Source organism: Gracilinanus agilis, chromosome 3 (genome assembly GCF_016433145.1).
Source record: "Gracilinanus agilis isolate LMUSP501 chromosome 3, AgileGrace, whole genome shotgun sequence".
In the NCBI taxonomy this organism is placed as follows: Eukaryota; Metazoa; Chordata; class Mammalia; order Didelphimorphia; family Didelphidae; genus Gracilinanus; species Gracilinanus agilis.
The window spans coordinates 170,786,556-170,813,734 of record NC_058132.1 but is presented as its reverse complement, the minus strand read 5'-3'; the positions used below and the strand labels follow the sequence as shown (position 1 = coordinate 170,813,734).

General features: G+C 34.7%; 1 protein-coding gene across 1 annotated transcript in view; it reads right to left on the bottom strand.

The window, feature by feature from the left end:
* The window catches only part of CEP295 (centrosomal protein 295), an 84,387-nt gene that overhangs the window by 38,888 nt on the left and 18,320 nt on the right, over positions 1 to 27,179 (bottom strand). The window contains 16 exon segments of the mRNA XM_044668372.1: positions 291 to 434; positions 574 to 754; positions 5,139 to 5,185; positions 5,188 to 7,280; positions 7,498 to 7,595; positions 8,234 to 8,461; positions 10,386 to 10,500; positions 10,758 to 10,896; positions 13,075 to 13,299; positions 16,071 to 16,241; positions 16,482 to 16,665; positions 21,973 to 22,113; positions 25,738 to 25,833; positions 26,029 to 26,136; positions 26,628 to 26,735; positions 26,931 to 27,038. Coding sequence (XP_044524307.1) covers positions 291 to 434; positions 574 to 754; positions 5,139 to 5,185; positions 5,188 to 7,280; positions 7,498 to 7,595; positions 8,234 to 8,461; positions 10,386 to 10,500; positions 10,758 to 10,896; positions 13,075 to 13,299; positions 16,071 to 16,241; positions 16,482 to 16,665; positions 21,973 to 22,113; positions 25,738 to 25,833; positions 26,029 to 26,136; positions 26,628 to 26,735; positions 26,931 to 27,038 — 4,186 coding nt within the window.

Sequence of the window (27,179 nt, the reverse complement as noted above, 5' to 3'; positions counted from 1 at the left end):
TCCTATGCAAAATAAACTACATATTTAAATAGCAAGGTTACTGTGGCCCAAATTCCTAACTGTTGTCAGAGGAACTGATTTAACTTTTTTCATTATAAAGAAGTTGACTTTCTTTAAACTAATCCAATGTTTGTTTGGAGAAGGAAGAGAAAATGGGATGGGATGGGACATGACACCTTCACTTCAACAACCATGGTAAGTAAATATTGCGTGGAAATATTTTAAACCTGTATATGGTATTCTAAACTTAGCAAATTATAAAAATGTAGTATTAGTAGATGCTTCCTTACCTTTAATATAAACTCTGCCACTTTTTGGTGATTCTACTTCTTGAATAGTACTAAGTTCATGTTGATTTAAATCTAGCCGTGATCTGATTTTTGCTACAGGTGGTTTTGAAAGTCTCTGCCTCTGCTCTCTGTTTTGCAGTTCATCTGTTAAATAAAAATACACATCTACACTTTAAACAGCAAATAATATCAATGTTATACATCTTCCAATTAATATGAGACAGGAAAATACTAAAATTGAGTCAAAGTCTGTAAGATAAAAATAACAAATCATTTTTCTTACCAGTGTGCTCATCTGGATTGATATTTTCTGAGAGCAATTCACTGGCATCAAATTTGCTCTTATCTGCATTATTTAGTTCTTCCTGATAATTACTTCTTACATCTTGTGACAGAGATGATAACTCTGTGAATTGCTCTGTACTTTGTGTTTCTTTCACATTTTGGGGTGTGGACTTATTTGCCTTTAAAAAAACAGGAGGGGCAGTAGAAGAAATCATTTGAATTAACCTGTAAGTTTTTTCCCTACTTCAGAAGGAAACAATCTACTTTCCAGTCCTTTCCTTCCCTCCCCTAAAAAAAACCTCCACAGCCATTATCAGAGAGGACTTAAGATCCCGGGGACCAGATGACTCAAAGAGGATTGTACTCCAGTTCCTTTCTCTTTTGCCAATGGGAAACCCAAAGGCTATTACTATCATAGAAGAACCAGAAGCTCCTGGGAGCAGATGATCTGTGAGGGTCCAGACCCTTTTTTGCCTCTCCCAATGGGAAACTCTAATGCCTCCATCAGAGAAAGAACACCCAGGAGTGGTCTGTGGAGACACATCCCAAGATGCCAACATTCTAACTCACAAACATTGTGATTGGAACTTTGGAATCTGTTAATTCTTTAAGTTATTCTGACTAAATTCTACCAGTTTAACATTTCTACTCCCATACCACTTAAAGGTCACTGTCACCTACCTCTTAATTTATCATTTCCCTAATCCTTACCAATTACTTTTAATTATTTTAATGATTAAAAATAACTGCCACAATTTTAAAAACTAGATCTGATAATACTACAGCCTATGTCATTTCTAGATGTTATATCAACAAATTGTGAAGTTTTGTTAAACATTTGGTCTCTCTTATTTTCCTGGACTGTTTAATCCATTCACAATTAAGGTTATGATTATACGAATTTATTTGTTTTATTTTTATTTTAATCTTCTTCAAAGCCAGCAAAGTTAATCCTATGATGAGTTTTGATTATACTGCTCTTGTCTTATCCCAAGTGCCTTAGCAACTTAAAATTTGTATCTACAGCACCTAGCACAGTGCCTGACACAGAGTAAGCATTTTATGAATGTTTGTTGACTTGCTTTTTGCCACTGTAATTTCAAAATGTAGCACTATACCACATATATAGGAGCCATTTAAAAATATTTTATTTCTTGAAAATCAGTTCAGAAATCATTACAATAAGGAGATCAGGCCCTGAATAAGGATGAGGATAATACAAGCATAATGACAACTGAGACAGAGGGGCTTCAATGGACAGAAGTGTCAAAGTTCCCTATTCAACAAACATGGGAGATTATCTTCCAGAGATAGGAACTGTCATAACAAAGGGGAAGGAATTATTCAAATAAGAAAAGGGACTCTGAGGAGCAGGGAAGAGAACAGTGAATGATGAAAAGGCAGTGAAGTTAGAGAGGTCCATTTCCTTAAAAGAGCAAGAGGAAATATTCTGTATACAGTGACATATCCCTATGATGACAAGAAGCCACAGGGTACAGGCACATCAATATATTAGCTGGCCAACAACAGTTAGTTCTAATTTCCAGCTCAATTCATAAAAAGTAGGGTAACATAGAACAGTATCAGAGTACTGGTTTGATACTTGTGATCTTGTGAGCAACCCAATAGACTCTATGTAAGTTAGAATGGATACATATAAGTGACCCTAGTATTTGATACATTAGGAAATGAAGTCAAGAAGCCAGGGATGCTTCCACATTGACAATGATGTTGGGGTCCTATTCTTATTCTTTTTCATGTCAGTCAGTGTACTTAAGACTTCCTGTTGTAGAGTTGAGAGTCTAGGAACTTAAATCCAAATGTCTCTTTTGGAGGAAATAAAGATCCAGGGTGGAATATGGTTTTGTCTTGTCTTTTTATGGGTTGTAGGAAGACAACAGTCTGAAGCCAATCTATACTTGATATCAAAGAAAAACTTCCTAATAATAATAGCTGTTTAAAAGTGGAATAATCTACTTCAAAAGATAGATCTCCCTTCTTTAGAGATCTTCAAGGAAAGACTAAATGATCCCATGTTGCATACTGTAAAAACTAAATTAAATTTAAACATTCTCTGGTCCTTAATTTCCATAGAGTTTATTAATATTTACTTGAATAGAGAAAGCAGATAGACTGAAGACTATTTCTAATCTTACCATGTGTCTCTCCACACGGCTCTTGCTCAACCTTAGTCCTCCACCACTGCTATCCAAGGGAACAGAGAGAGCCAACTTCTTTGAATCCCCTCTTTTAATTTCTCCTTTACCCCTGGACCCATAACCTTTATTTTCCAGGTCCTGTCCTTAGGTCTCTGTTCCTCATGACCTATGTGTAAGGCATTCTCACATGACATCCAGTCATGTGATATAATGCTAACAGTCCAGGGACACAGGTAAGACCTCAGGAGATTCCCTTCACATGATATATTACAATGGGGGTTCCTTTTGCATACGAGTTAAGACTAGATAGTTGCAGAGGTGACTCTGAGACTCCAAGTTCAAGTGATAACTGAAGCAATGAAGCTGCCAAAGGAAAGAGTGTAAAGAAAAGAGCCAAGAAAGAACTCTGGAGAATACCCACACATCACTCAATGAAGGAACTGTCAAGAGAGATGGGGAATCATAAAAGAATAGTGTCAAGAAGGTGGTCATCAGTGTCAGAAGTTTCATAGATTGAGGAAAAGGAAAAGTGAAAAAAAAATTCTGACAAAACTACTTCTATTAGAAAGGTGAGGGGGAAAAGACAGATTACATGACTTGAGAACAAGTTGAGGCAGTGAGTGAAGCCTGATTTTTTTACAAGTTAAATAGTGAAGTAGAAGGAAAAAAAGAAAACATCTTGAGAGAGAAACCTTTTTTTGGCTAGAGAAGACCTCAATGTGTTTGTTTTATAAAAAGGAAGAGTCAGTAAAGAGGGTAAATCTAAATATAAGAGAGCAATGGGATAGACAAGAACTATAAAGCACTATGAGATGCAAAATGAATAATTTTGAACGTACTAAATTTAACAGGTTTTGTAAAAATAAAACTAATATAGCCAGGATATGAAGGAAAGCAATACAATGGGGGGAAATTTTTGCAGACAGTTTCTCAAATAGTAGTCTTATACCTAAAATATATAGAGAACTTTGTCAAATTTATAATATGAGCCATTTTCCAACTGATAAATTGGTCAAAAGATATGTACAAAAAGTATTTGAAAAATACTCTAAAATCATTAAATTCAAATCAAAACAACTGAGATATCATCTAATACCTATGAGATTGTTTAAAATGATAAAAGGACCAAATGACAAATGTTGGACAAAATGTGGAAAAATGAGGACACTAATACACTATTGGTGGAACTGTGAACTGATCTAACCATTTGGGAGAGTGATCTGGAATTATGCCCAAAGAGTTATAAAATTAAGTATAGGGGGCAGCTGGGTGACTCAGTGGATTGAGTCAGGTCCAGAGACAGGAGGTCCTAAGTTCAAATCTGGTCTCAGACACTTCCTAGGTATGTGACCCTGGGCAAATCCCTTAACCCCTATTGCCTAGCCTTTACAACTCTTCTGCCTTGGAACCAATATACAGTATTGATTCTAAGATGGAAGGTAAGGGTTATTTAAAAAACAAAACAAAAACTGAGTATATCTTTTGACTCAGAAATACCACCATTAGATTTATTTCCCAAAGTGATCAAGGGAAAAGGAAAAGAAACAATCTAAAATATTTATAGCAGTTCTTTTTGTGTGGCAAAGAACTAGAAACTGAGGGGATGCCCATCAATTAGGGAATGGCTAGATAAACTGTGAGAGACTGATGGAATACTACTGTGTCATAAGAAATGATAAGCAAGCTAATTTTTTAAAAACCTGGAAAAACCTACATGAAATTATGAAGAGTAAAATGAGAAGAATCAAGAGAATAATCTAGACAGCAAAAAAAAAAAATGTTTGAGGCATGACTTGTGAATGAGGACTCCCAGAGAAAGAACTATAAATAGAAATTAGTAAGACAGAGTTTTATATCTATCTATCAATCTTTTTGTTAAATGATGTTGTCTTTAATGGGAGAGAAGAGAAAGATGGAGGGAGTTACCTGGGAATTTTAATATAACAAATAAATATAAAAAATAAAGGAGGAGGGGGCAGCTGGGTAGCTCAGTGGATTGAGAGCCAGGAGGTTGTAGGTTCAAATCTAGCCTCAGACACTTCCCAGTTGTGTGACCCTGGGCAAGTCACTTGACCCCCATTGCCTACCCTTACTACTCTCTTCTGCTTTGGAGCCAATACACAGTAATGACTCCAAGACAGAAGGTAAGGGTTTAAAAAAAAAATAAAGGAAGAAACAAAGATTGCCAAAAAAAAAAAAAAGTATCGTTGTTCTTCATATACAAACAAGAAGCCTAGAGTACATTCAAGGTTATATTATTTGGTCAAGATTATTAATTCAGAAGGAACTTGCTCAAGAGCCAGGATTTAAATCTTTTAACTATGTTCACAATGTCAAATTGACATCTACTAAAATAAATTAGATTTCAAATAATTTAACTTAAAAATAAAATATATATTAATACCTGATTCTCATGAAGAGAATTCTTTATTGAGTCTTCATACTTCTTACCTGTTCTTGCAGCCTATTCTTTCTTCGAAAAAGCCATTCTTCATGGGCTTTTTGTTTCCTCTCCAAAATTTCCTTTTGTATACTGAATGGTTTCTGAAACTCCTTTGAATTCTCTTGAGCAGCTGAAAAATGCTTCGAAGAAGCCGAAAGTTTATCTTGAAATGTGTGGATTGAAGACTGGTGTGAGGGAAGTATGTTCTGATTAGTTAAAAAAGGTTCTTGTATTCCTCCAGTATCAGATTTAGACTCAGTTTCAGGTGAAGGCAATGAACTACTAATTGAGTACGGAGAAAACTGTGGTATTAAAGGAGAGAAATCAGTCTGACTAGAAGATGTACTTTCCTCCAATGCACCATGTTTGTAATTAAGGTACCTTAATAGGGATCTCTGGTCAAAGTGAAAGGTTTCCTTCTGTCTATTCAACTGTTCCTGTATTGCTTTCAAATTATCTTGCGGACATTGGCTGTCATCTAAACCAGAAACTCTATCTTGAAATACCAGGATTGTGGAATACCCTGAAGGAAGTGTGCTATCACTCTTGGCTATAAAAGAGTTTTGGATTTCTTCAGATTTAGAAGATGGTGGAGTAGATGAATGCTGAGGTAAGGATGGCACAGAAATTTCATTGGTCTGACCAGAAAATAATCTTTCATTCAATATTGTCTGTTGCTGGGCACTTTCACTAAACTGAAGAGCTTTCTTCTTTCCAGCCAACTGTTCTTGGTGAAGGTTCAAATCACCCTCTTGAGAAAGAATGTGCTCTGAAGAATCCAAAAGCTTTTCCTGACACTTTTGCATTATGTTAGGGATTGAAGGACATGAACTGGCTATCTGGATGCCTCCAGACTCAGTAGAAGGTAGTGAAGTAAATGAATGCTGTTGTAGGAAAGAAGAGTCAGTCTGATCAGGAAATAATTTTTCTTGTAAAGCTCTCTTAGGTTGTACCAATGTCTCTTCCTGGTCCCTTTGCCTATCTTCAATTACCTTCCAATTATCTTGCTGAGCTAGCATGGATTTTGAAGAAGTCCAATATCTATCCTGAGTTGTGGAATGTCTTGAAGGAGATGTAGTCTCACTCCCTGTTATAAGGGATTCAGATGCAGCAGAAACTGATGAACTAAGTGAATGCTGAGGAAGCAGTGGCACTAAAGGAGTACTAATGGACACATTAGAACTAGAAGGTACTTTTTCCTTTCCTGAAGCTGATCTATGTAAACCCAGGCTTGCCTGGGCTTTTAGGCACAAGTACAGAGCTTTCTTTTGTTTATTCAACTGTTCTTGGACTGTGTTCAGATTATATTGCTGATGCAGGGTATCCTCAGAAGAAAATAAAAGCTTATCTGGAAATATTTGCGATAGGGAATGGCTTGAGGGAACTATGCTCTCATTCTTGATTGCAAAGGGTTCTTGGATTCTTCCAGATTCAGCTTCAGCAGAAGGTGATGAAGTGAGTGAGTGATGAGGGGATAATGCTACTAAAGAAGAGGACCCAGTTTGATCAGAAAGGATTCTTTCTTCCAGTTCAGGCTGCTGTCTATATATAAGCAATTCTTCTGGGATTTTCTCACTAATATGAAGAGTTTCCTTTTGTACATCTAACTGCTTTTGCATTGTCTTCAAACGATCCTTTTGAGCCAGGCTATGATCTGAAGAAACGAAATGGCTATCCTCTGAACTTATGAAATGACTTGAGGGTTGTAGGCTTTGATTCTTAGCTGAAAAAAGATCTTGGATACTTCCAAATTTAGACTCAGGTTCAGCAGAAAGTACTGAAGGTTGAATTAATAGAGACCCTGAATAAGAAAGAGTACCCTGTTCAGAGAATAGCTGTTTACTGCTCTCTAATGAAAACAAGTGGGAGTCACCCATTATTGCAGGATAATTTGGTAGTGAATGTAGACTTGGCAATTCTGGTACTCTTGGATGGTAAGAGAGAGATTGGAATGTTATTGGTTTTCTATCAAGTGGTTCACTCTTCAGCTTAACAAAATCAGATGAAAAGGACTTGGTTGATATGGATGGGTATTTTTGTTTTAACATATTCTGAAACTCATGCAAACGTTTTCTGGCTGCATCAATGGATTGTCTGTGAAACCTGCAAAGAAATAAAATTTCTTTTGATGAGAAAAATGACCAGTATTCTAATGGACTAACCTTAACTTAAATTTTCTGGAAAATAAGAAATCTGCTATCAGTTACTATAGCTAGAAGAAAGGACAATCATAATCCTTTGGGAAATTTCCATGAAAGAGTGATAAACAAATCCAAATATCTAAACAAAAAAATTTAGATTGTGAATTGATTAATAATACCTCTTTTGCTGTATAAGTTGTTGTTGGTAGTTGTGAATCATTTGTTTATTCCAATCCTCTCTGGAAATTTTTAAGCCTAATGTTGGAGCATCAACAATCTAATAAAAGGAAATATTTAAGAGACAAATTTAAAATAGTTATATCTTCTCTAAATGTAGGTACTCTGTAAATTTACTTTTTAAAAAAAGCATTCTCCTAATTAGAAATAACATTAATAAATATAATATCTACTCCTAACCTAATATTGCTTTATAAGTAATCCATGTAACCTAACCAGTATTCATTAAAGCAAGGCATTTCATCAGGTGTTTCATTAGTGCTATAACCCAGAATTATACAAATGTCTCATATCACTAATTCTGATTATTGCATGTCTACAAGTTAGAGAAATAATCGGATTCTGTCAATTAAAAAATTCAAGTCATAACATTAGTGCAAATGTCTTTTCTTTTTTAAACCCTTACCTTCTGTCTTAGAATGTATAGTAAGTATTCATTCTAAAGGCAGAAGAGCGATAAAGGCTAGGCAAAGGGGGTTAAGTGATTTGCCTAGGGTCACACAGGAAATATCCGAGGGCAGATTTTAACCCAGGTCCTCCCAACTGTAGGTTTGGTTCTCTATCCATTGTGTTACTCAGCTGCCCTACAAATGTGTTCTAAAAATTTACAAAGTATTCATTGCTTTAAAAATCTTTTTCAAATATACTTGGCAATCTGAAAGAATTTTTTTTTTTTACTAAATGCTGAGATGCTACATAAGTTTCTTTCTTCCACTGGTCCATAAAAGGGTAAGATTTCATATATCTTGAATAAAACTGTTGAGTTCTTTCTTTCATTTTTTTTCTCTCATATTCTAGCTGAGTCTTTCTAGCCTTTAGGCAATCATTCTCCAATCTTATTTTCTGTTGTTCAATCTGTCTAATTAATTCCAGCTGCTTCTGCTTTTGTTGTTCAAGTTTCATCATCTAGGAAACAAGAAGAATCAAGTTATTAGTCATAAGCTTATACCTCAAGACAGAAAGTAATGCTCACAATATCATTAAAAGATTATAAAGAGGAGCCTATTTATAAACAGTAACTAAGCACTGATGTGGCTGGCTGCTGCCACTGACAAACAAAGCTCAGAAAGAAAAATGAACAAAAAGTGCCACATATATATACCAGGACCATTATTACTGAAATAAAGGCTCATGGTGGTCCATTCAATACTATATGACTACAAGCATAAGGTCTCTAGCTAAAGTACTCTAGATGAGCAGTAACTGATACTAGGAACTCAGCCAAATCAACATTTGCCATGGACAACTGCTGGGCAAAAATGGACATCCATTACAACTTCTTTGGCACCATACTCAGTTCATCTATGAATTAGGCAGAATCAATACCAGGACATCCCCTGCTGCTTTCTATGGTTCCTCAAGGGGAAGAAGGAACTCAAATCTTTTTCCCCCAAAGAGAGCCATTGTTATCTAAAGACTAAGCAATGAAGAAAACATTGTAGGGATAAAGTAAGCTAGATAGAAAAATCAAGTAAATCTCTATCTCTCTAGCTATAATAATTTTAATTTTAGACACATTTTTAAGAATACTTCAATTATATCTAATTGTATCTGTACATATATAACGTATATATATTTATAAAGGCCAGCTAAATAGATTACTGGATAGAGTGAGAGTCTTGGAGTCAGAAGACCTGAGTTCAAATCCAACCTCAGACACTTACTTTACTAGTTTTGTGAACCTAGGCCAATCGCTCAACTTCTATTTGTGTAAATCCACTGTAGAAGGAAATGGCAAACCACTCCAGTATCTTTGCCAAGAAAACCCCTACAGGGTCATGAAAAGTCAGACACAACTAAACAAGAAATATATTTATACATGTACATACTGCCCTTTCACAATTAATGTATATCAATCTGAGACAAAAAAAACCCTTTATTAATATAGGCGAAAGATATATTCACTAGCTTGAAATGACTGGAATCCTTGAAATAGTCTAAATATTTATTAAGATTTTTTAAAAAAAATCTAAAGTTAGTTCTCTATTTGGTCTGAAACATTTTAACTAATAATAAATACATATTTTAAATGTTTTCTAAGATTAAAAAAGACAAAATTAATTCTCAATTTGGTTTGAAATATCTTGACTAATTTTCTCTTTAAAGTCATACATTAAAAAACCCCACCATATATCATCTTATCCTCAGCAAAAGAAAATACTGAAGCTAAATGAAATAATTTCTAAATCTGAGCATCATGGGGACTTTTTACTACAAAGTTCTCCAAATTCATGCTTTCTAGAAGGTTAGTTTGTATAAATATTATTTTTTTAATTAAAAAAATAGAAAAAAAACCTTACATAAACTGTATAAAACAAAATTTACCTATTTCTCTCAGGCTTAATGCAAAAACAAAATGGCTATCAAAGGTAAATAATAATAGGGGACTGAAATTTTAAGTAAGATTAATTTTCCCACCTTTTGTAATTCAGTTATTTTCTAAAGTTAAAGTTAACTGAGATTGGGATATAGCATACTATATATTATAATAGCAAATCATTCACTCATTTAACAAGTGTTGATTCAGCACCTACTATCTATGAATTTAAGATAAATGGCCTGTGTCCTTAAGGAATTTTACGCTTAGTGGAAAACGTACAAATAGTAATAATATAAAGTAATTGAGAGGAATGTTATGTGAGTTATACAAACTAAAGTGTGAATGAAGTTCAAAGGAAGGGGAGATCATTTGGGGTAGGGGAGGGAAGTGGTGTGTGATTAGGGTATCACCTAGAAGGAATCTTTTAAAAAAGACCAAAAATGAAGGCAAATTTATGGATAAATAATATTAGACCCAAAGATGAAAAAAATTAAAAGCTCAGAAAAATACCTGTTTTTGCCTCTTCATTACCGTTCTAATTCGAGTTGCCTCTTCATGAGGATGAAGCGAAACTGACCCTTCATCTAGCGGGGAAATTTCATTTTCAGATGATTCTAAGCATTCCCAAGACAAGAAGTGGATTTGAGTTTTAAAATTCTTATACTAGCAATAATACTCATCCACCAAATCTGTCATTTAGCATAGGGTCTGACAAATTCTAGACACTTAATGAATGCATGCTCCCTTTCCCTTCCTTTTCCCCATTATTCACCAATGACTTATTTCATAGGTCAATATGTATGTGTTAATTAAAAAGTGTTAAGATCAATCTAAAGTTTAAAGAGAGGATTCGGATAAAAAAAAATACATATATATATACCTTTTTCCTTTCCAGATTCTGTAAAATTTACAAATGGGTCTTCTTTTGAAATTGTTCCCGACTCAGTTGTGAATGTTTCACCTTGAATGCCAGTAGGTTGTTTTGTTTCGTCTTCAATGCCAGTAAACTGTTTTGTTTCACCTTCAATAGCAAATAATATTGGCTATAATAACTAATCCAATATTATCTGAGGAATAATTTGATCAAACACTATTTTAGTAGGCTCCTGCCCATCTTAAATCAATAATTTTATCCTTATGATTAGTTCTAATCAGTATTATCTAGTTTGACGTGATTCTATACGGATAGCGATTAGTTACTTATTATTGATGGGCAATAATCAAAAGCAATTATAGGTTGTAGTTAAATAGGTTCCTCTCATGTTAAACTTTAACTTGTCAGCAGAGTTTGAAGGGGGCTTCCCCCTAGATATCACAAACTTCAGAGAAAAGTCCCAAGCTATATTAAGAGCCCCTCTACCCTATATAACTTCCTCCTCATGACCTATGTCAAGCAAGCCTGGAAAAGAGGTTTGATCTAATACCAAATCGCAACAGTTTAGAGTGTCCAGAGCCTGTTGCTAAGAGTAGGGGTCTTGAGAATGAGATGGGTTGGTTGTCATGAGGATAGGTTATAAATGGGCTGGTTGCTATAAGTCCTCCCTATTGTTTGGTAGCAACATGACCAAGTAGGGTACCAAAATTTAGAATCCAACAATGAGTTAACATGGCTTAGACCAGTAATTCCCAAAGTGGACACCACCGCCCCTTGGTGGGTGCTGCAGCAATCCAGGGGGAACGGTGATGGCCACAAGTGCATTTATCTTTCCTATTAATTGCTATTAAATTTTTTTTAAAAATTAATTTCCAGGGGGCTAAGTAATATTTTTTCTCGAAAGGGGGCAGTAGGCCAAAAAAGTTTGGGAACCACTGGCTTAGACTGATCACACATAAGGGCAAGGCTGGGCAATGAAAGCTATATTCTGGAGGTGTGTGTGTGTGGGTATCCTCAGACTGTGAGGAAAGTGTGAGATCCAATTTGTTGGATGGAAGCAGGTCCCTTTAATAAATAGTTATTGGCTTTGCCTCAGTTGGACAAATTTTATATTTATGAAAAAGTTTGTAAAAAGGATGGAATACTCACTGTTTTGGGTTCTGTCTTCTATAGCAACATAGCAAGAAAGACATGATGTGGTACAAAGAACATCAGCTATCAGGCAGAAAATCCACCTCTGCAACTTAATAACTGGTGTAGCCACAGAGCCTCAGTTTGTTCATACATTAAGATGGAGAATCTTAATACATGTTCAATTTATCTTATAGAGGTGTTATAAGGGTCAAATGAAGTGATTTATGCAAAAACATTTTAAAGTGTAAAGAACTATGTAAATGAGTAACATAATTATTATAGAATAGCAATTTCCTTTTCTATTTAACTTAGCCCCTCCTCCAAATCTATTCCCATTTATAGTCCACCACACTAGTATATGTCTCTCTGAATAGTGGTCTCTATGTGTTAACAGGGACTGAGAATCCTTGAAGGAGAGTAGTTTTATATGAATGATGATCTGTATTACATAGATTCACAATGTAGAGCAGGGAACCAATTAACTATGACAAAAACACCAACAAATAATAAAGTTAAAAATCAACAAATAATGTTAAAAATGAATGGGAATGGGGGGGAGTCGAGTAATTTCTCTAGCAGAAATGGAGGAGAGACAAATACCAAATAATTCTTGAACACTAGAAGCATCATTTCAAAAAGAATCCAAGTATTTATGCCCTAATCTTCAATACAGGATTTAACTGGGGGATGGGGAGGGGGAGGGTGCAGGCAACAGAAAAACATCAAAAATGAAGTAAAAAAATGATTATGGGAAGTAGTTCAGTGGATTGAGAGCAAGGCCTAGAGAAGGGAGGTCCTGGTTCACATCTGGCCTCAGATATTTCCTAGTTGTGTGACCCTTGGCAAGTAACTTAACCCCTATTGCCTAGCCCTTATCGCTCTTCTGCCTTGAACCAATACCTGGTACTGATTCTAAGACAGAAGGTAAGGATTTTTAAAAAGTGTGAATATGTCTCAGAAAGTCATTATCTACTGAAATGAACAAAAAGGAGTTAATAGGTTCATATTCCAGTGCTAAATCTATAATTCTGTATGATTTTGAGAGCAATTTTCCGAGTCCCAGATTTTTCATTTATAACTTGGAATATACCTTCTTATTAGTTAGTGTGGATTCTGAAATATGATGAAAATATATAGGAAAGAACCTAAAAAAAAGTTCAAGATACTAGGTGAGATACTAAAGAATATTACCTTGTTCCTGTTTATGTTCTGATTTATGCAATGGCTTTTCTTCACTGGCAATTGTTCCTGTCTCAACTGATAATGTCTCACTTTCCCCATCAGCAAAAATTTTAGTCACTTCACTTTCATCTTCAGGAATGTATTTATTTGCCCACTGGGATCTCTGGCTTTGGATTTTGTCTAGTAATTTTTTAAATACGAATGTTGAAGGTACGTGGTAGGTCCCTTGCACCACTGTAAAAAAAGAAAAAACCTTTTAACACAAAGTTAAAACTACATTGCATTTATGATCATTTACCAGCTACTGCTGCTACAAAATACTAGCAGAAAAAAATATATTAACCCTATACCAAGATAAATTCAAAATGGGTAAATGACCTAAATATAGGGAAATGAAATCATGATTAAATTAGGTGAACATAGAATAGTATATCTGTCAAATCTGTGGGAAAGGAAGGAATTTAAGACCAAGCAAAATTAGAAGGAAAGCAACAAACTGGGGAAAAAACTTTCTCAAACATATAAGGAACTAAGTCAAATTTACAAAAAATCAAGCCATTTCCCAATCAACAAATGATCATGGGATATGATGAAAAAGTGTTCTAAATCTCTCCTGATTACAGACATGCAAATTAAAACAACTCTGAGGTACCACCTCACACCTAGCAGACTGGCCAATATGGCAGCAAAGTTAAGTGATAAATGTTGGGAGGGGATGTGGGAAAACTGGGACACTAATACATTGCTGGTGGAGTTGTGAATTGGTCCAATCATTCTGAAGGACAATTTGGAACTATGAGCAAAGGGCTTTAAAAGAATGCCTGCCCTGTGATCTAGCCATACCACTGCTGGGCTGGTACCACAAAGAGATAAGAAGGAAAAATATTTGTACAAAAATATTTATAGCCACACACTTTGTGATGGCAAAAAATTGAAAAATGAGGGGGTGTCCATTGATTGGGTAATGGCTGAACAAATCGTGGTATATGTCAGTGACAGAATATTATTATATTGTAAGGAATGATGAACTGGAAAGACCTCCAGGAACTGATGCAGAGCGAAAGAAATAAAACCACGAGAACTTTGTACACAGAGTGATATATTATGGCACAATTGAATTTAATAAGACTTTTCTACTAACAGCAATGCATGACCCAGGACAATCCAGAGGAACTTATGAGAAAGAACTATGGGAACAGAAACACAGAAGAAAAACATATGATCGATCACGTGGTTCAATAGGGATATGATTGGGGTTTTTGATGTTAAAAGATCACTTTCCTGCAAAAATGAATAACATGGAAATAGGTTTTAGACAATGATACATGTAAAACCCAGTGGAATTGCTTGTCATCTCTGGGAGGAGGGAAGGAAGAGGGGCAGGAAAAATTATGAACCATGTAACCCATGGAAAAATATTCTAAATAAATAAATTATAATATATATAATACATATATATTACTGCTGTTGTTATAATCAATTGGAAAAATGTTTTTGTTCTTATCAAATTCCTTTTTTTTTTACTACTAGTTTACATTGCAAAGTAACATATTAAAGGTGACTTTTGACCAGTGATCGTGAATTGTTCAACTTCAATGTACCAGATTACTTTGGCTAGGATCAATGTGAAAATTTAATCTCTGAACACTATCCATTCAAACAGTTCTACAAAATATATCTATAGCACATATAATTAGGAAGCTAGGTAGCTCAAACATTATAATCAGGAAGATATAAGTTCAAATTCAGCCTGACCCTTCCCTGTGTGATCCTGGGCAAGTCATGTAACTTCTGTCTACCTTGGTTTCCCTTAACTGTAAAATGGGGGTAATAATAGCAACCACCTCCAAAAGCAGTTGTGAGGATGAGGTATCTGTAAAGCACTTTGCACACTTTGAGATATTATACAAGTGCTAGGTTTTGTTATCATTATTATTATATTCTACAACATCTAGTAGTGGTTCCTGGAGGATTACAAGATATATTTCATTCCATTTTTCCTTAAGTTAAAAGAGAATTCAATCATGCTTGAAAAATTTATTGAAATCTAAATTAATCCTTTCACCTGAAACCTATATAACTTGAGAATTTTTTGGATAAATTAGACAAGCAACTATAGACACTGTGCTGGCTGAACGAGATAAAAATAAAAGTCCTTTTTATCAAGAACTTGGATAGTTTTACAGACAACATGTATGTATGTATGTATATCTCTATAGTTCTCTTTGTGGCATACGCAGACACTGATATATATATATATATATATATATATGTATATATATATATATACACACACACACACACACATACATACACACACACACACACATACACACATATACTGAAAAGTATATACAGGAAAAAAAGCCAACAACAGAGCAGTAATAGTTGTATAGGCTCCCGAGCAGAGCAATCAGGAAGCTTTCATGAAGAAGGCAGTAGTTGAGCACAGAGGGCAGAAAGTACAAAGGAATAGAAATGGGATGTGGAAAACACTGTGTGTGAAAAAGAGCAAGGCTAGTTTGGCAAAAACACAGAGAAAGGGAAGGAGAGTAATGCATAATGAGACTAGTTGTGAAGGATTTTAAAAGCCAAGCAGAAGGGATTATACATTGTCTTACAGTAGGAGTAGGTGAGTGGTATGATCAAATCTGAATTTTAGAAAAATCACTTTGGCAACTGTGAGGATTATGGACTTAAGTGGGCAGAGACCTAAAGCAGGGAATATCTGATTAGCACGGCTTTCTAAAAGTCCAGATGAGAAGTGATGAGGGCCAGGATAGTGGAGGGTAAAGAGCATGGATTTGAGAGCTATTATTGAAGCAAAAACAGCAAGAGTAAGCAAATGATTAGCTAAGATATGCCTTAAATATGGGAATGTCTTACTTAATCAATGGACAGGTTTAAAAACTAAATGCCAAAAATTATGATCTGTCCATCTTAATGCATTTTTAAAAAATGATATTATGCATATATAAAATGAACCCAGTTTCAGAGATTCTTACTCTCTGTTTCTGTGAGAAGTGGAGTTTTTTCTTCCATTCTCTCTTGGTTCTGAATCTCAGACATGTAGTCGTCTTGTTCCATTGAAAGATCCAGTTCTCCATCCTGGATGTGTTCAGTGGCAACTGGCAAAGGCTCTGGCTCTAGTTTCAAAATTAGGTCTCCTTTCACCTCTTTAAAAAAAAAAAAAAAGAAATGTTGTCAGAAGTTTCTATTCCAATATTATGAAAACCCACAAGATTAAAGGCCTACAAAGAACAACTTAACCTTCCCCTCCCAGCATCTTATGAGCTGATAGTGTATTTTAAAAAAATGATAAAACCCCTTTGATGCAAGAAATCCACCTTATTAATGTTAGGCTATGCCATTTCTTGGCTTTTAGCATGTTTATTAATACATTAAAAAATGTTTACTCTTATCCTCGTTGTACATATCTTCAAAGGCAAACTCCAGTTCCCTCTGCCAGTCCTCTTTAATTGCCATGCGTTTATATGGCAACTCAACCACCTGTGGTGGCATCTGGGCCACATTCTGCCTTCTACGAACCAAGTCTTCTTGTTGCAGCTGTTCTAGTTCTTTCATTATTTTCTCTTGGCACTACAAATAAAAAGCAAATTAATAGGATTAATTTACTTAAAATAGTAACAGTAAGACCTTGCACTTTGTTAGTCTTTAGGGTTAACTACTTATACCTTGGTCTCACTGTAGTATAACCTTTGTCTATAATACTTCTGGTTTTTTATAATTGATTTATTACTTTTATTATTATTATTTATTTTATTTAATTATTATTAATATTACTACTTTTGGTATTGTAAAAAGGAATTCTTTATTCCTTTTTTAATTTAATGGGGGACCTGGAGGTCTTCTTACCACATAGAGATGTGTAGGGATTAACCAGCCCACAGTGACAGGAAGGAGAAACCACAGAGTCAGGACGTAGAAACCATAGAGACAGGAAAGAGGAACCACAGAGACGGGAAGTGAGGTAGGAAATAGGTTTAAAAGGAGCAGCATCAGTTGGTCAGTCTGTCATTTGCTGACAGTTAGGGTTGGCAGTTGCAAGAAGTTGGCTGCTAGGAGTGAGTTGGTCATTGGGGGTTGGTTGCTAGTGGTGTGGGTTGGTGATTAGTTAGTTGTTATTAGCGGTATAGGCAGTTTTAGGTAGTAATTATAGGTAGTTATATGGTAACTAGTATAGATATTAGGAAATTTTCTTTCTCTACCCCTTTCCTATATTTCTCTCCTTTACTGTTATTCATTTTACTAAATTCTTTTACTATCTCTATTTTAATTAAACTAAGTTGTTAATTGTTACAAGCTGCTAGAAGTTTTCTTTTCTCTGGCTTAAAGGATATTAATTTAAAACTCTACTATATTCTCATTAATACTTAAGTTATTAAAAGCTGCTCTCTTAGATGGCTAAATTTTCCAAATACCAAACACTTACATTTTAACTATCTAAAATTTAAAGAAAATTTTATATGGAAATCTTTGCAAATTTTATTACTCCTCTGCTTTCTTTTATCACTTCAGTGGAATAAAGAGCTCCTGATGAGGAACTTCTTTTACCAGTATCAATCAATACCATCTCTGCAACTTAGAGCTACCTGGGACACTGAGAAATGAAGTAGCATATGTTAAATGGCAAACATTTATTAAGCATTTATTATTTTCCACTTCTTAAATGGAGCATGTTAAACACAATGCAACCTTTAAACTTTCCCTAATGACATATTCATAATGTGGAAAATCAAATGCTTTTATTCTACTGATGACTTCAGGGTCTTAAGAGCTGTTTGCCCCCATATGAATGGGGTCCCAAATGCTATCCTATTTGAGTATTATTTGTTTAGTAAGGGTAAAAGGAAATATATGAGAAAACACTTTGTAAACTATTAAAGAAGTATATAAATGTAATTACTTTCTATAACGCTCATGTTCCTCTCTATTACAATAAGTGGTTACTTTTTAGTGTTAGTGTGGCTGTCTAGAACATCTTCAATTTTTCTATTTTAATTTACTATGTCTTCATTTACTGTGGCCCAGGAAACAAGATAATGAAGCTAATTACAATATTGTGATAAATATTTTTTTCTGAATGATGGCAAAAAATTTAGTGTCTGAACTATATATAGTTTGTTTTGGGGTTTTTTTGGACTACAAATATAGAGTATTTTTGCTTACTTCCTGATTCTTGATTAGGCTTTAGGCAATAAAGTCATAAATTAGCCAAGTCCCAAATATGCAAGGTATTATTGTTGTTGTTTTGCCATTGAACCATCAAAACAGTAATATTCTTGAATATATTTGCCAGGGTTTGCCTAAACACAAAGGATGAAAATATTCTTCTACTACTTCTACTACCATAGACTAGTGTGGGAAGAAATGACATTGGGGCAAAACCACAGATTTTAAAGAATTCAGCTCCAGGTTAACTGTCTAATCTTTCCCTTTTCATCATTTAATTTTTTTTTCAGAGCTACTAGGACCCCAGTGACTATCTAGTATAATCTGATTTCAAAAAAGAACCCCCACTACCTATCAACCAAACAGGCATCTAGCCTCTCCCTACAGACCTCCAATGAGGGAGAATCCACCATCTCCACATTTAGATAGTTCTAAATATTAGGAAGTTCTCTCTGACATGAACACTAAATTTGCATCTTTGCAACTTTTATGAACTTCCCAGAGAGGAAAGAATAGAGGAGAACTTAGACTGTCTTTCCCATGGAAATAATATTATATATAGTAGTTAGTTCACAAAAATGGAACTAACCCACAACATATGAAATAGTCTACTAACTGTAGAAATTACCACCATTAATAACAACATTCCATGAAAAAATATACAAAGTTCCAACTTGTCATGCCAGAAATAAATTTTGTCCTAATCATAGCCCTGAGGGGCAGGTAGGTGGCATAGTGGATAGAGTGCCATGCCTGGAGTCAAAAAGACTCATCTCCCTGAGTTCAAATACAGCCATCCTGAGCAATGATGTTTGTTGATTAACACTGTCTCAGTTTTCCTCATTTATAAAATGAGTTGGAGAAAAAAACAGCAAACTATTCCAGTACCTTTGCTAAGAAAGCCCAAACGGGGCCAAGAAGAATCAAATATGACTGAAAATCACTAAACAACAGCAATAGTCCTGATATCATTGACTTTTCTTATTCTAAGCCACTGGAGATGGAATCAAGCGAAATAGGTTCTGAATAAGATAATTTGAGTTTCTGAGATGAAAAGTAGCTGGTACAGAGGCTGAGCAATAAAGGGAGGGACAGAAACTTATGGGATAGTAAGGAACACTAGGTTGGGAAGGGAAAGAATTCCCAGAGGAAGGCAAAATTCCCATAATGCACTGGAAATTCATATATAAGGGACATATAAAAATTAGGAGGTACAAGAATAATAAAATGTTTTTCTAAAACATTTTTTATGTGTTTTTTTTTTAAACTCTTACCCTCTGCAGAAGGTAAGCACTAGGCAATAGGGGTTAAGCAATTTGCCTTGTCACACAGCTAGGAAGTGTCTAAGGCCAGATTTGAACCTAGGCTGTCCCGTCTCTAGGCCTGGCTCTCAATCCACTGAGCTTCCCAGCTACCCCCTTTTTATGGGTTTTTTTAAAAAAAGATTATTTTACAAGTAGTCTTTCTTATTTTTTGTATCATGCCTTAAAAAGAGATCAGATGATTCGACTTTTTTTAATTAGCTAAAAACTAATCTTCTCTAGTAAAATGATATTTATTTCAAGGCAAATAACTGAAGTTCATTCAATTACTTGTTCATGAATGTTTTTAAAATTTATGATTTATTAATTTGATGTGGTATATAATTCTTAAATTATTGAATGTATAAAGGAGGCAGAGAAAAATCCTATTTTAAATGGTATTTCATTAACTCATAAAAAGATTTAGAAGAGATGTGGAAGTTAATCACATTCAGAGATAACTACTAAGCTCCAGAAATAACATAAATCACCTAGTTATAGTTCACTACCAGGCTATAGTATAACAAAACTAAATATTTAAAAGAGAAGGTAAGAATCAAGAAGAATAAAAAGTAAAGGGGTGCCGGAAGCCATCGAGGCTATGATGTTTAGCAAGGCTACTCACAAGCTCTGACAATCCAGCACAGCAGTTTGTCAGGAGGATGGAAATTCCACACTCAGTTTCCCCTATGTGATTCTTTTTACAGTGACATTCACTTGCATTGAAATTATTACAATTAATATCCTTATTCGGCTCCAAGGAGACACAGAAAAACAATACAGGTTCATGGCAAGGACAATCACACTCACAGACTACTCAATATCCCAAAATAAACCCCTGTACAACCCCCTAGAATATAGAAATTCCTCCTAGAATCAGCCCAGCAAAAAACCAGCAGTTAGTGAGTTAATCAAGTTTCTAAAGTTCCCAGCAAGAAAATACCTGGCCTGAGTTTGTTCCCAAACTCCTACAGACCAAAGAAACAGTGAAACACAAGGAAAATAAGGGAATGACAAATTAGCACAGAATCAGCCTACCAGAACTGCATTCTTATTAACCCTATAGCAGAAAGAATAGTATGGGAACAAAATTTGGACCAGACTGATATTATTGTATCTTATTGGATGTTATTAATTACCATAACTATCTCCTTGATTTATGATGGGAATGAATAGTATAATGTAACAATATACATGATATAATTAGTTAAAATATAATTAACTATTATGCTTAGCTAGGAACTGATGTTCTAGTACCTTATGGATGGCTGAAAAGAATAAGTTCCAACCAAGTCAGGCCATAATGAATAATTCTTGACAAGCTTGCCCCTTTGTTTAACCACAGTAAGATAATTAGTAAATGCCAATCTTGTGATGTTTCAAAAGTTAATATTTGATTTTGAATGTATGGGAAAATCAAAACCTGTATGAGATCATAAAGAAAAAAAGGGTATAAAAATAAAAATCAGGTTTGTGGGTTCAAGTCTGACCTCAGATACTTCCTAGCTGTATGACCCTGGGCAAGTCACTTAACCCCAATTGTTTAGTCTTTACTGCTCTTATGTCTTGGAACCAATACACAGTATTGATTCTAAGACAAAAGGCAAGGTTTAAAAAAAGAATAAAAAGTGAATTTCCAAAAACTAGGCATTCCATATTTCCATCAAAAGGGAGTGGGAACCCCTCCTCAATGGAGGCCTTCAAGAAAAGGATAGATAATCCTACCTATTAGAAAGGGAATTCTTTTTAGCTATGAGTTAAGAATAAGATGGTCACTGCCTTCCAACTCTGCCACTGTGTGATGTACATAGAGCTTTAATAAAAATTTAAATATACCAAAAATAATACAATTTTAAAGAAATCACCTAAAACACTCAAATAAATTATTAAAAACGAAAATCCATAAAACAAACTCAGACTACCAACAATATTCATTATTTCTAAGCCTGTAATGTTTAATGACCAGCACTCACATAATAACATATTAGCAAGGAAATTATTCTAAATCCTCTAAAATCCTAAAACTAATTTTTGTACTTCTGGCATTATTTATAAAAGTATTGTCAGATACTGTCAGATAAATCAGAGAAGAAAACAACAGTAGTACAAAGAATTAGCTCTTCCATTAACCTTTTTTTAAAGTGTTCCCAATTAACTTGTCTCTTATAACCTGAGTTTTTTTGGGTATATATGACAAAATTTAACTTTATGATACAGTCACCATTACTGAATATATATGGAGTGCCAGAGTCAAAAAAAAAAAAATGTTCAAATTGCAATCAGAGGAAGTAAGAAACTACACTTCTATAACATCCTCCATCCTTAATTTCAACCCACTTATCTATTTTACTATGCTATTTCTATTAATGGAATTCACATTTACCACTAGGAAAAAAAAAGTTGTTTTGCTTACTTTAGCCATATGAACTTTTCTCATGGCATGAACTCCCCGTATGTGAGCCTTTTCAAGCTGTTCTCGCCTTTCTTGTATTGCTTCTTTCTGTAGTTCCTCCAATCTCTTTGTTTCTTCTTCAGCAGCCAAATGTGGATCTGGCTAGCAGTCAACCAATCATTTAATACAAAACACACACACAAAATTAATGTTTTTTCTTTAAATTATTATAAAATTAGAGCAAAAATGATCAGATATATGTATTAAGAGCACATAATTGCAATAAAAAGTCATATTAACAGAAACTTTTTCCCACCAATAAATTTAACCCTTAATAACTTTTTTCCACAAGTAAATTTAACCCTTAATAGCTTAATGAGCCACAAGGATTTTGAATAACCTACAATCTTCTGATTTCTGATAAATAATAGGGAAAAGCAGAAACAGTAACAATGGTGCTCAATATTATGGTTCAAATAATTCAAGAAGAAGTACCATCATACCTCCAACAGCTCCCATTACCAAAAACCTTCAATGAGATATATAGCATCTCACAATTTTAGATATCCTGCAATTACTATCGTTCTTTGGTTTTTTTCTTTTGATAACAGGATTAATCTAGGGGTACCAACTATACCTGATAGCCAAATTTTAACAAGAAAGAAGAAACAACTAAACAATTATCAAACTGAAACTAGACTAGCATATCTGGAGGATTTTATCACATAACTGACTGAAATTATTTCCAAACAAAATAAGATTATAGCTGAGTTTGTCACACCTACCTCCACTACTGCTTCTACCACCGTTACAGACTGCCACTACTTCCACTAATTCTAATAAGACCACTAAACCTAAAAGCCAGAAAAAGAAATGATAATACCATATTCCCTCTAAGAGAAGTGCCAATGTTCAATCCAAGAAAAGAATTAGTTACTATTAGGCACCATAGACCATTTACCCTACAAGATATGGAGGGATTTAAGCAAGGCATCCCTTTCTTTGAGAAGCCCATAGCAGTAACCAAAAAGATGGAAAATATTTGTAGGCAGTTCTATCCAACCTGGATTGATTTAAGTATCTATTGGAAGAACTATTAATGAAGAGAGAAAAAGATAAAGTTATTAATACCACTAATGAGGCTTGTGGCACAATTCACTGGCCTCAGAATGACCCTCACTGGAACTAGAATAATGCTGACAACTATGAAAGATTATGCAAGGCTAGGGAGGCATTTTTTATGGCAATGAGGGTCTATTCAGATAGATTAGGAACTTGAAATAAATTTGAAAAATTGAAGCAGGAAATAGGAGAAAATTTGTCAAAATTTATGGACAAACTGATAGAATTAGGAGATAGATACATAGATTTAGACCTAACGAGAGAGAGACAGAGAGAGACAGAGAGAGACAGAGATCAGACAATTTGTAAGGAATTGTTGCCAGGTAGTAAAGAACTATTTCAAAACAAATTGTTCAAATTGAATGAACATGGATTTGGATGAACTGAGAAGAGTGCCAATGTATGTTTATAACTGATGATAGTGAAATTGTAGAGGCATTAAGAAAAGAGATAAAAACATTAAAAGGAAAAATTCATTGCATGATTTACATCCTGGAGATACAATTTATATAAAGAACTTTCAGTGCACTGGAGGAACTCAGCCGGCCTGGAAAAGTCTATTCCAAGTACTTTTAAACAATCCCTACAGCAATCAAGATAGGAGAAAAAGCATCATGGATCCATTGTTCGCATGTGAAGAAAGTACCTTCCTTCGAAACTGATAATCAAGAATGAGACTACACTGGACTACTACAATTGAACAACAGGACACTATTTTCAAGGACACTGAATTACAACTGGTGTAATGCAGGGTTGCAGTAAAAGATCTTGCTTTTGCAAACCAACTGTAGCAGCTCTGTCAGTTGAAAAGGTTTAGAATGTTGAACCAACCGGGGGGGCTGGGCTCACGGGAAAACCGTTAGAGCAGGTCTATAAATATCCCTGAAGTTAAGTTCCAACTGAAGGGCCTTTTGCCTTTGGGGCACTTTGGACCTTGTCTGATTTCTCTGGACCTCTCCCTGACCTCTCCATTTGTATCCTGCTATTTCCCTGGATTTCCCCATTGGGCCCTGGGAGGAAGGGTAGTTTGGTCATTAGATATCGTGGGTTTCAGCTTCTGTAGGCAGGAAGGACAATTTAAATCAAGCCATCCCCTTATCTAGTGATCTAATAAATCCTCATTTTCCTCAGGGCAGTGAAACTAGCCTTGACTGAGGGAGCCAGCTCTCTCTGTCTGACCCTCTCCTCTGTAACCCTTCCCCCAGAACCAGCTTTCTCCCTAGCAAGTTACAAAACCCTCAAACCCTCTTTCCCTCAGCTTATCCCTGGCATCAATAAATCCCCTTTGATATATACGCAAAAGCTTTTGGTGAATCATTGTACTGAATACTAAGGCAAAGGCTTCAGCCTTTCTATTTCAGAAAGAAATAACTTTCTCTTTATTTCTTGAGGGAAACCTAGGCATCCATCTTGGGCAGGAAGTACCCAGCCAAGACTTCCTAAAGACATTGGTTTCACTGGCAGGGAGGAGCCTTTTGACTCCTCCCTCAAGGGACCTTAGAAATTAAAAACAGAAACCCTTCAGCCAGATCAAAACATTTCTGGCTGACCCAATTCTTGTATCATAGAGATACCTTCCCTGCCTGAAGGACCCAGCCTATTTCTTCCTGGTACCCTTTGTCTCTAGCCTCAGGGATTAGCCTGTTTGAGCAGCCCTTCTTCTATTACCCATCCATCTCTTACCTTCCTATATATTCCCCCATTTATCCCATCATCCTATCCCCATACCTTTTCATAACATATCTAGCTACTTCTCTATAACTCTGGGCAAGGGGACATTAGTTTTAATGACACTAGACTACTAGAACTGGACATATGGACACTATTTTAAGGACACTGAACTTATAATTTGGAAATAGAATAAGTAATCAATAGGTAAGTGTATACGTATGATATAGGATTTTGGATTATGGAATGGTGCAAAGGGTTATAAGTATTGATCGACACCCACCTCAGGGGGGATATTCTATGTACTTCAGGAGGGACCTCAAGAAGGAATATTCTATCCACCTCAGGGGAGATGATATATGTATATAATGTTCTTATATATAAGGTTCTTGTAAGATTTTTGTACATAGTAACTGTAAGATGAATTTGAATTTAATATCTTTAGGTTTTTTTCTGTAAAGTTAGAATTGTTATCCTATAACTGTAAATATTTGGAATTTTATGTAATGTGTGACTTGCATATTGCCCCCCCCACCCTCCATCCATTGAGTCACCCAACTTCCCCCTTCCTCCCTGTTTCTTTTTTTTTTTTTTAAAGTCTTAACTTCTGTGTATTGGCTCATAGGTGGAAGAGTGGTAAGGGTGGGTAAAAAAAGTGATTTGCCCAGGGTCACACAGCTGGGAAGTGTCTGAGGTCAGATTTGAAAGTTTAAGATCTAAGTTGAATTCTGGGACGGTGGCAAATAGCCAGATTGCTCTAAGTTCATAAAATTACCCTAAAATAGTCTGTGCTGCCTTCTATATATCCACATTTTGTCTAATTCAATTAGAACCATTATATGCCTACTATATAATTATAAGGTATATTTTAAAATATTTTTACAATGACTACAATACATGAATATTTGCCAATACTACTTAAATTTCATCATCTGATAATATTCAAAGCCAAGGTAATTATTATTAGAGACTATACATAAGCAATAATTTAATCACCTGTTTTAAATCCTCCTCTCTTATGACAGTTGGGTAAGTAAGAAAGCTATTAGCAGAAGTGGTCTTTAATGCAGAGATTTCCTTTACGTGAATATTCTGAAAAAGTAAACGAAAATAATTTGTCAAGGCAAATCATTTTCTATTAAAAAATGTAGAAAAAGTGTTTTTATATTTTGACAAGTTACTATGTGACCCAAGAACACTGAAAATCTGGTTAATTTTACCATCTGATAATATTCAAAGCCAAAGTAATTATTATTAGAGACTATATGTAAGCAATAATTTAATCACCTGTTTCAAATCCGCCTCTCTTATGACAGCTGAGTCAAGATGATGGTAAGTAGGAAAGCTTTTAGCAGAAGTGGTCTTTAATGCAGAGATTTCCTTTACGTGAATATTCTGAAAAAGTAAACAAAAATAATTTGTCAAGGCAAATCATTTTCTATTAAAAAAATGTAGAAAAAGAATTTTTATATTTTGACAAGTTACTATGTGGCCCAAGAACACTGAAAATCTCGTTAATTTCACCATCTGATAATATTCAAAGCCAAGGTAATTATTATTAGAGGCTATATGTAACCAATAATTTAATCACCTGTTTTAAATCCTCCTCTCTTATGACAGCTGGGTTAAGATAATGGTAGCTTTTAGCAGAAGTGGTCTTTAATGCAGAGATTTCCTTTACGTGAATATTCTGAAAAAGTAAATGAAAATAATTTGTCAAGACAAATCACTTTCTATTAAAAAAATGTAGAAAAAGAGTTTTTATATTTTGACAAGTTACTATGTGGCCCAAGAACACTGAAAATCTGGTTAATTTCACCATCTGATAATATTCAAAGCCAAAGTAATTATTATTAGAGACTATATGTAAGCAATAATTTAATCACCTGTTTTAAATCCTCCTCTCTTATGACAGCTGGGTCAAGATGATGGTAAGTAGGAAAGCTTTCAGCAGAAGTGGTCTTTAATGCAGAGATTTCCTTCACGTGAATATTCTGAAAAAGTAAACAAAAATAATTTGTCAAGACAAATCACTTTCTATTAAAAAATGTAGAAAAAGAATTTTTATATTTTGACAAGTTACTATGTGGCCCAAGAACACTGAAAATCTGGTTAATTTCACCATCTGATAATATTCAAAGCCAAAGTAATTATTACTAGAGACTATATGTAAGCAATAATTTAATCACCTGTTTTAAATCCTCCTCTCTTATGACAGCTGGGTTAAGATAATGGTAAGTAGGAAAGCTTTTAGCAGAAGTGGTCTTTAATGCAGAGATTTCCTTTACGTGAATATTCTGAAAAAGTAAACGAAAATAATTTGTCAAGACAAATCACTTTCCATTAAAAAATGTAGAAAAAGAATTTTTATATTTTGACAAGTTACTCTGTGGTCCAAGAACACTGAAAATCTGGTTAATTTCACCATCTGATAATAT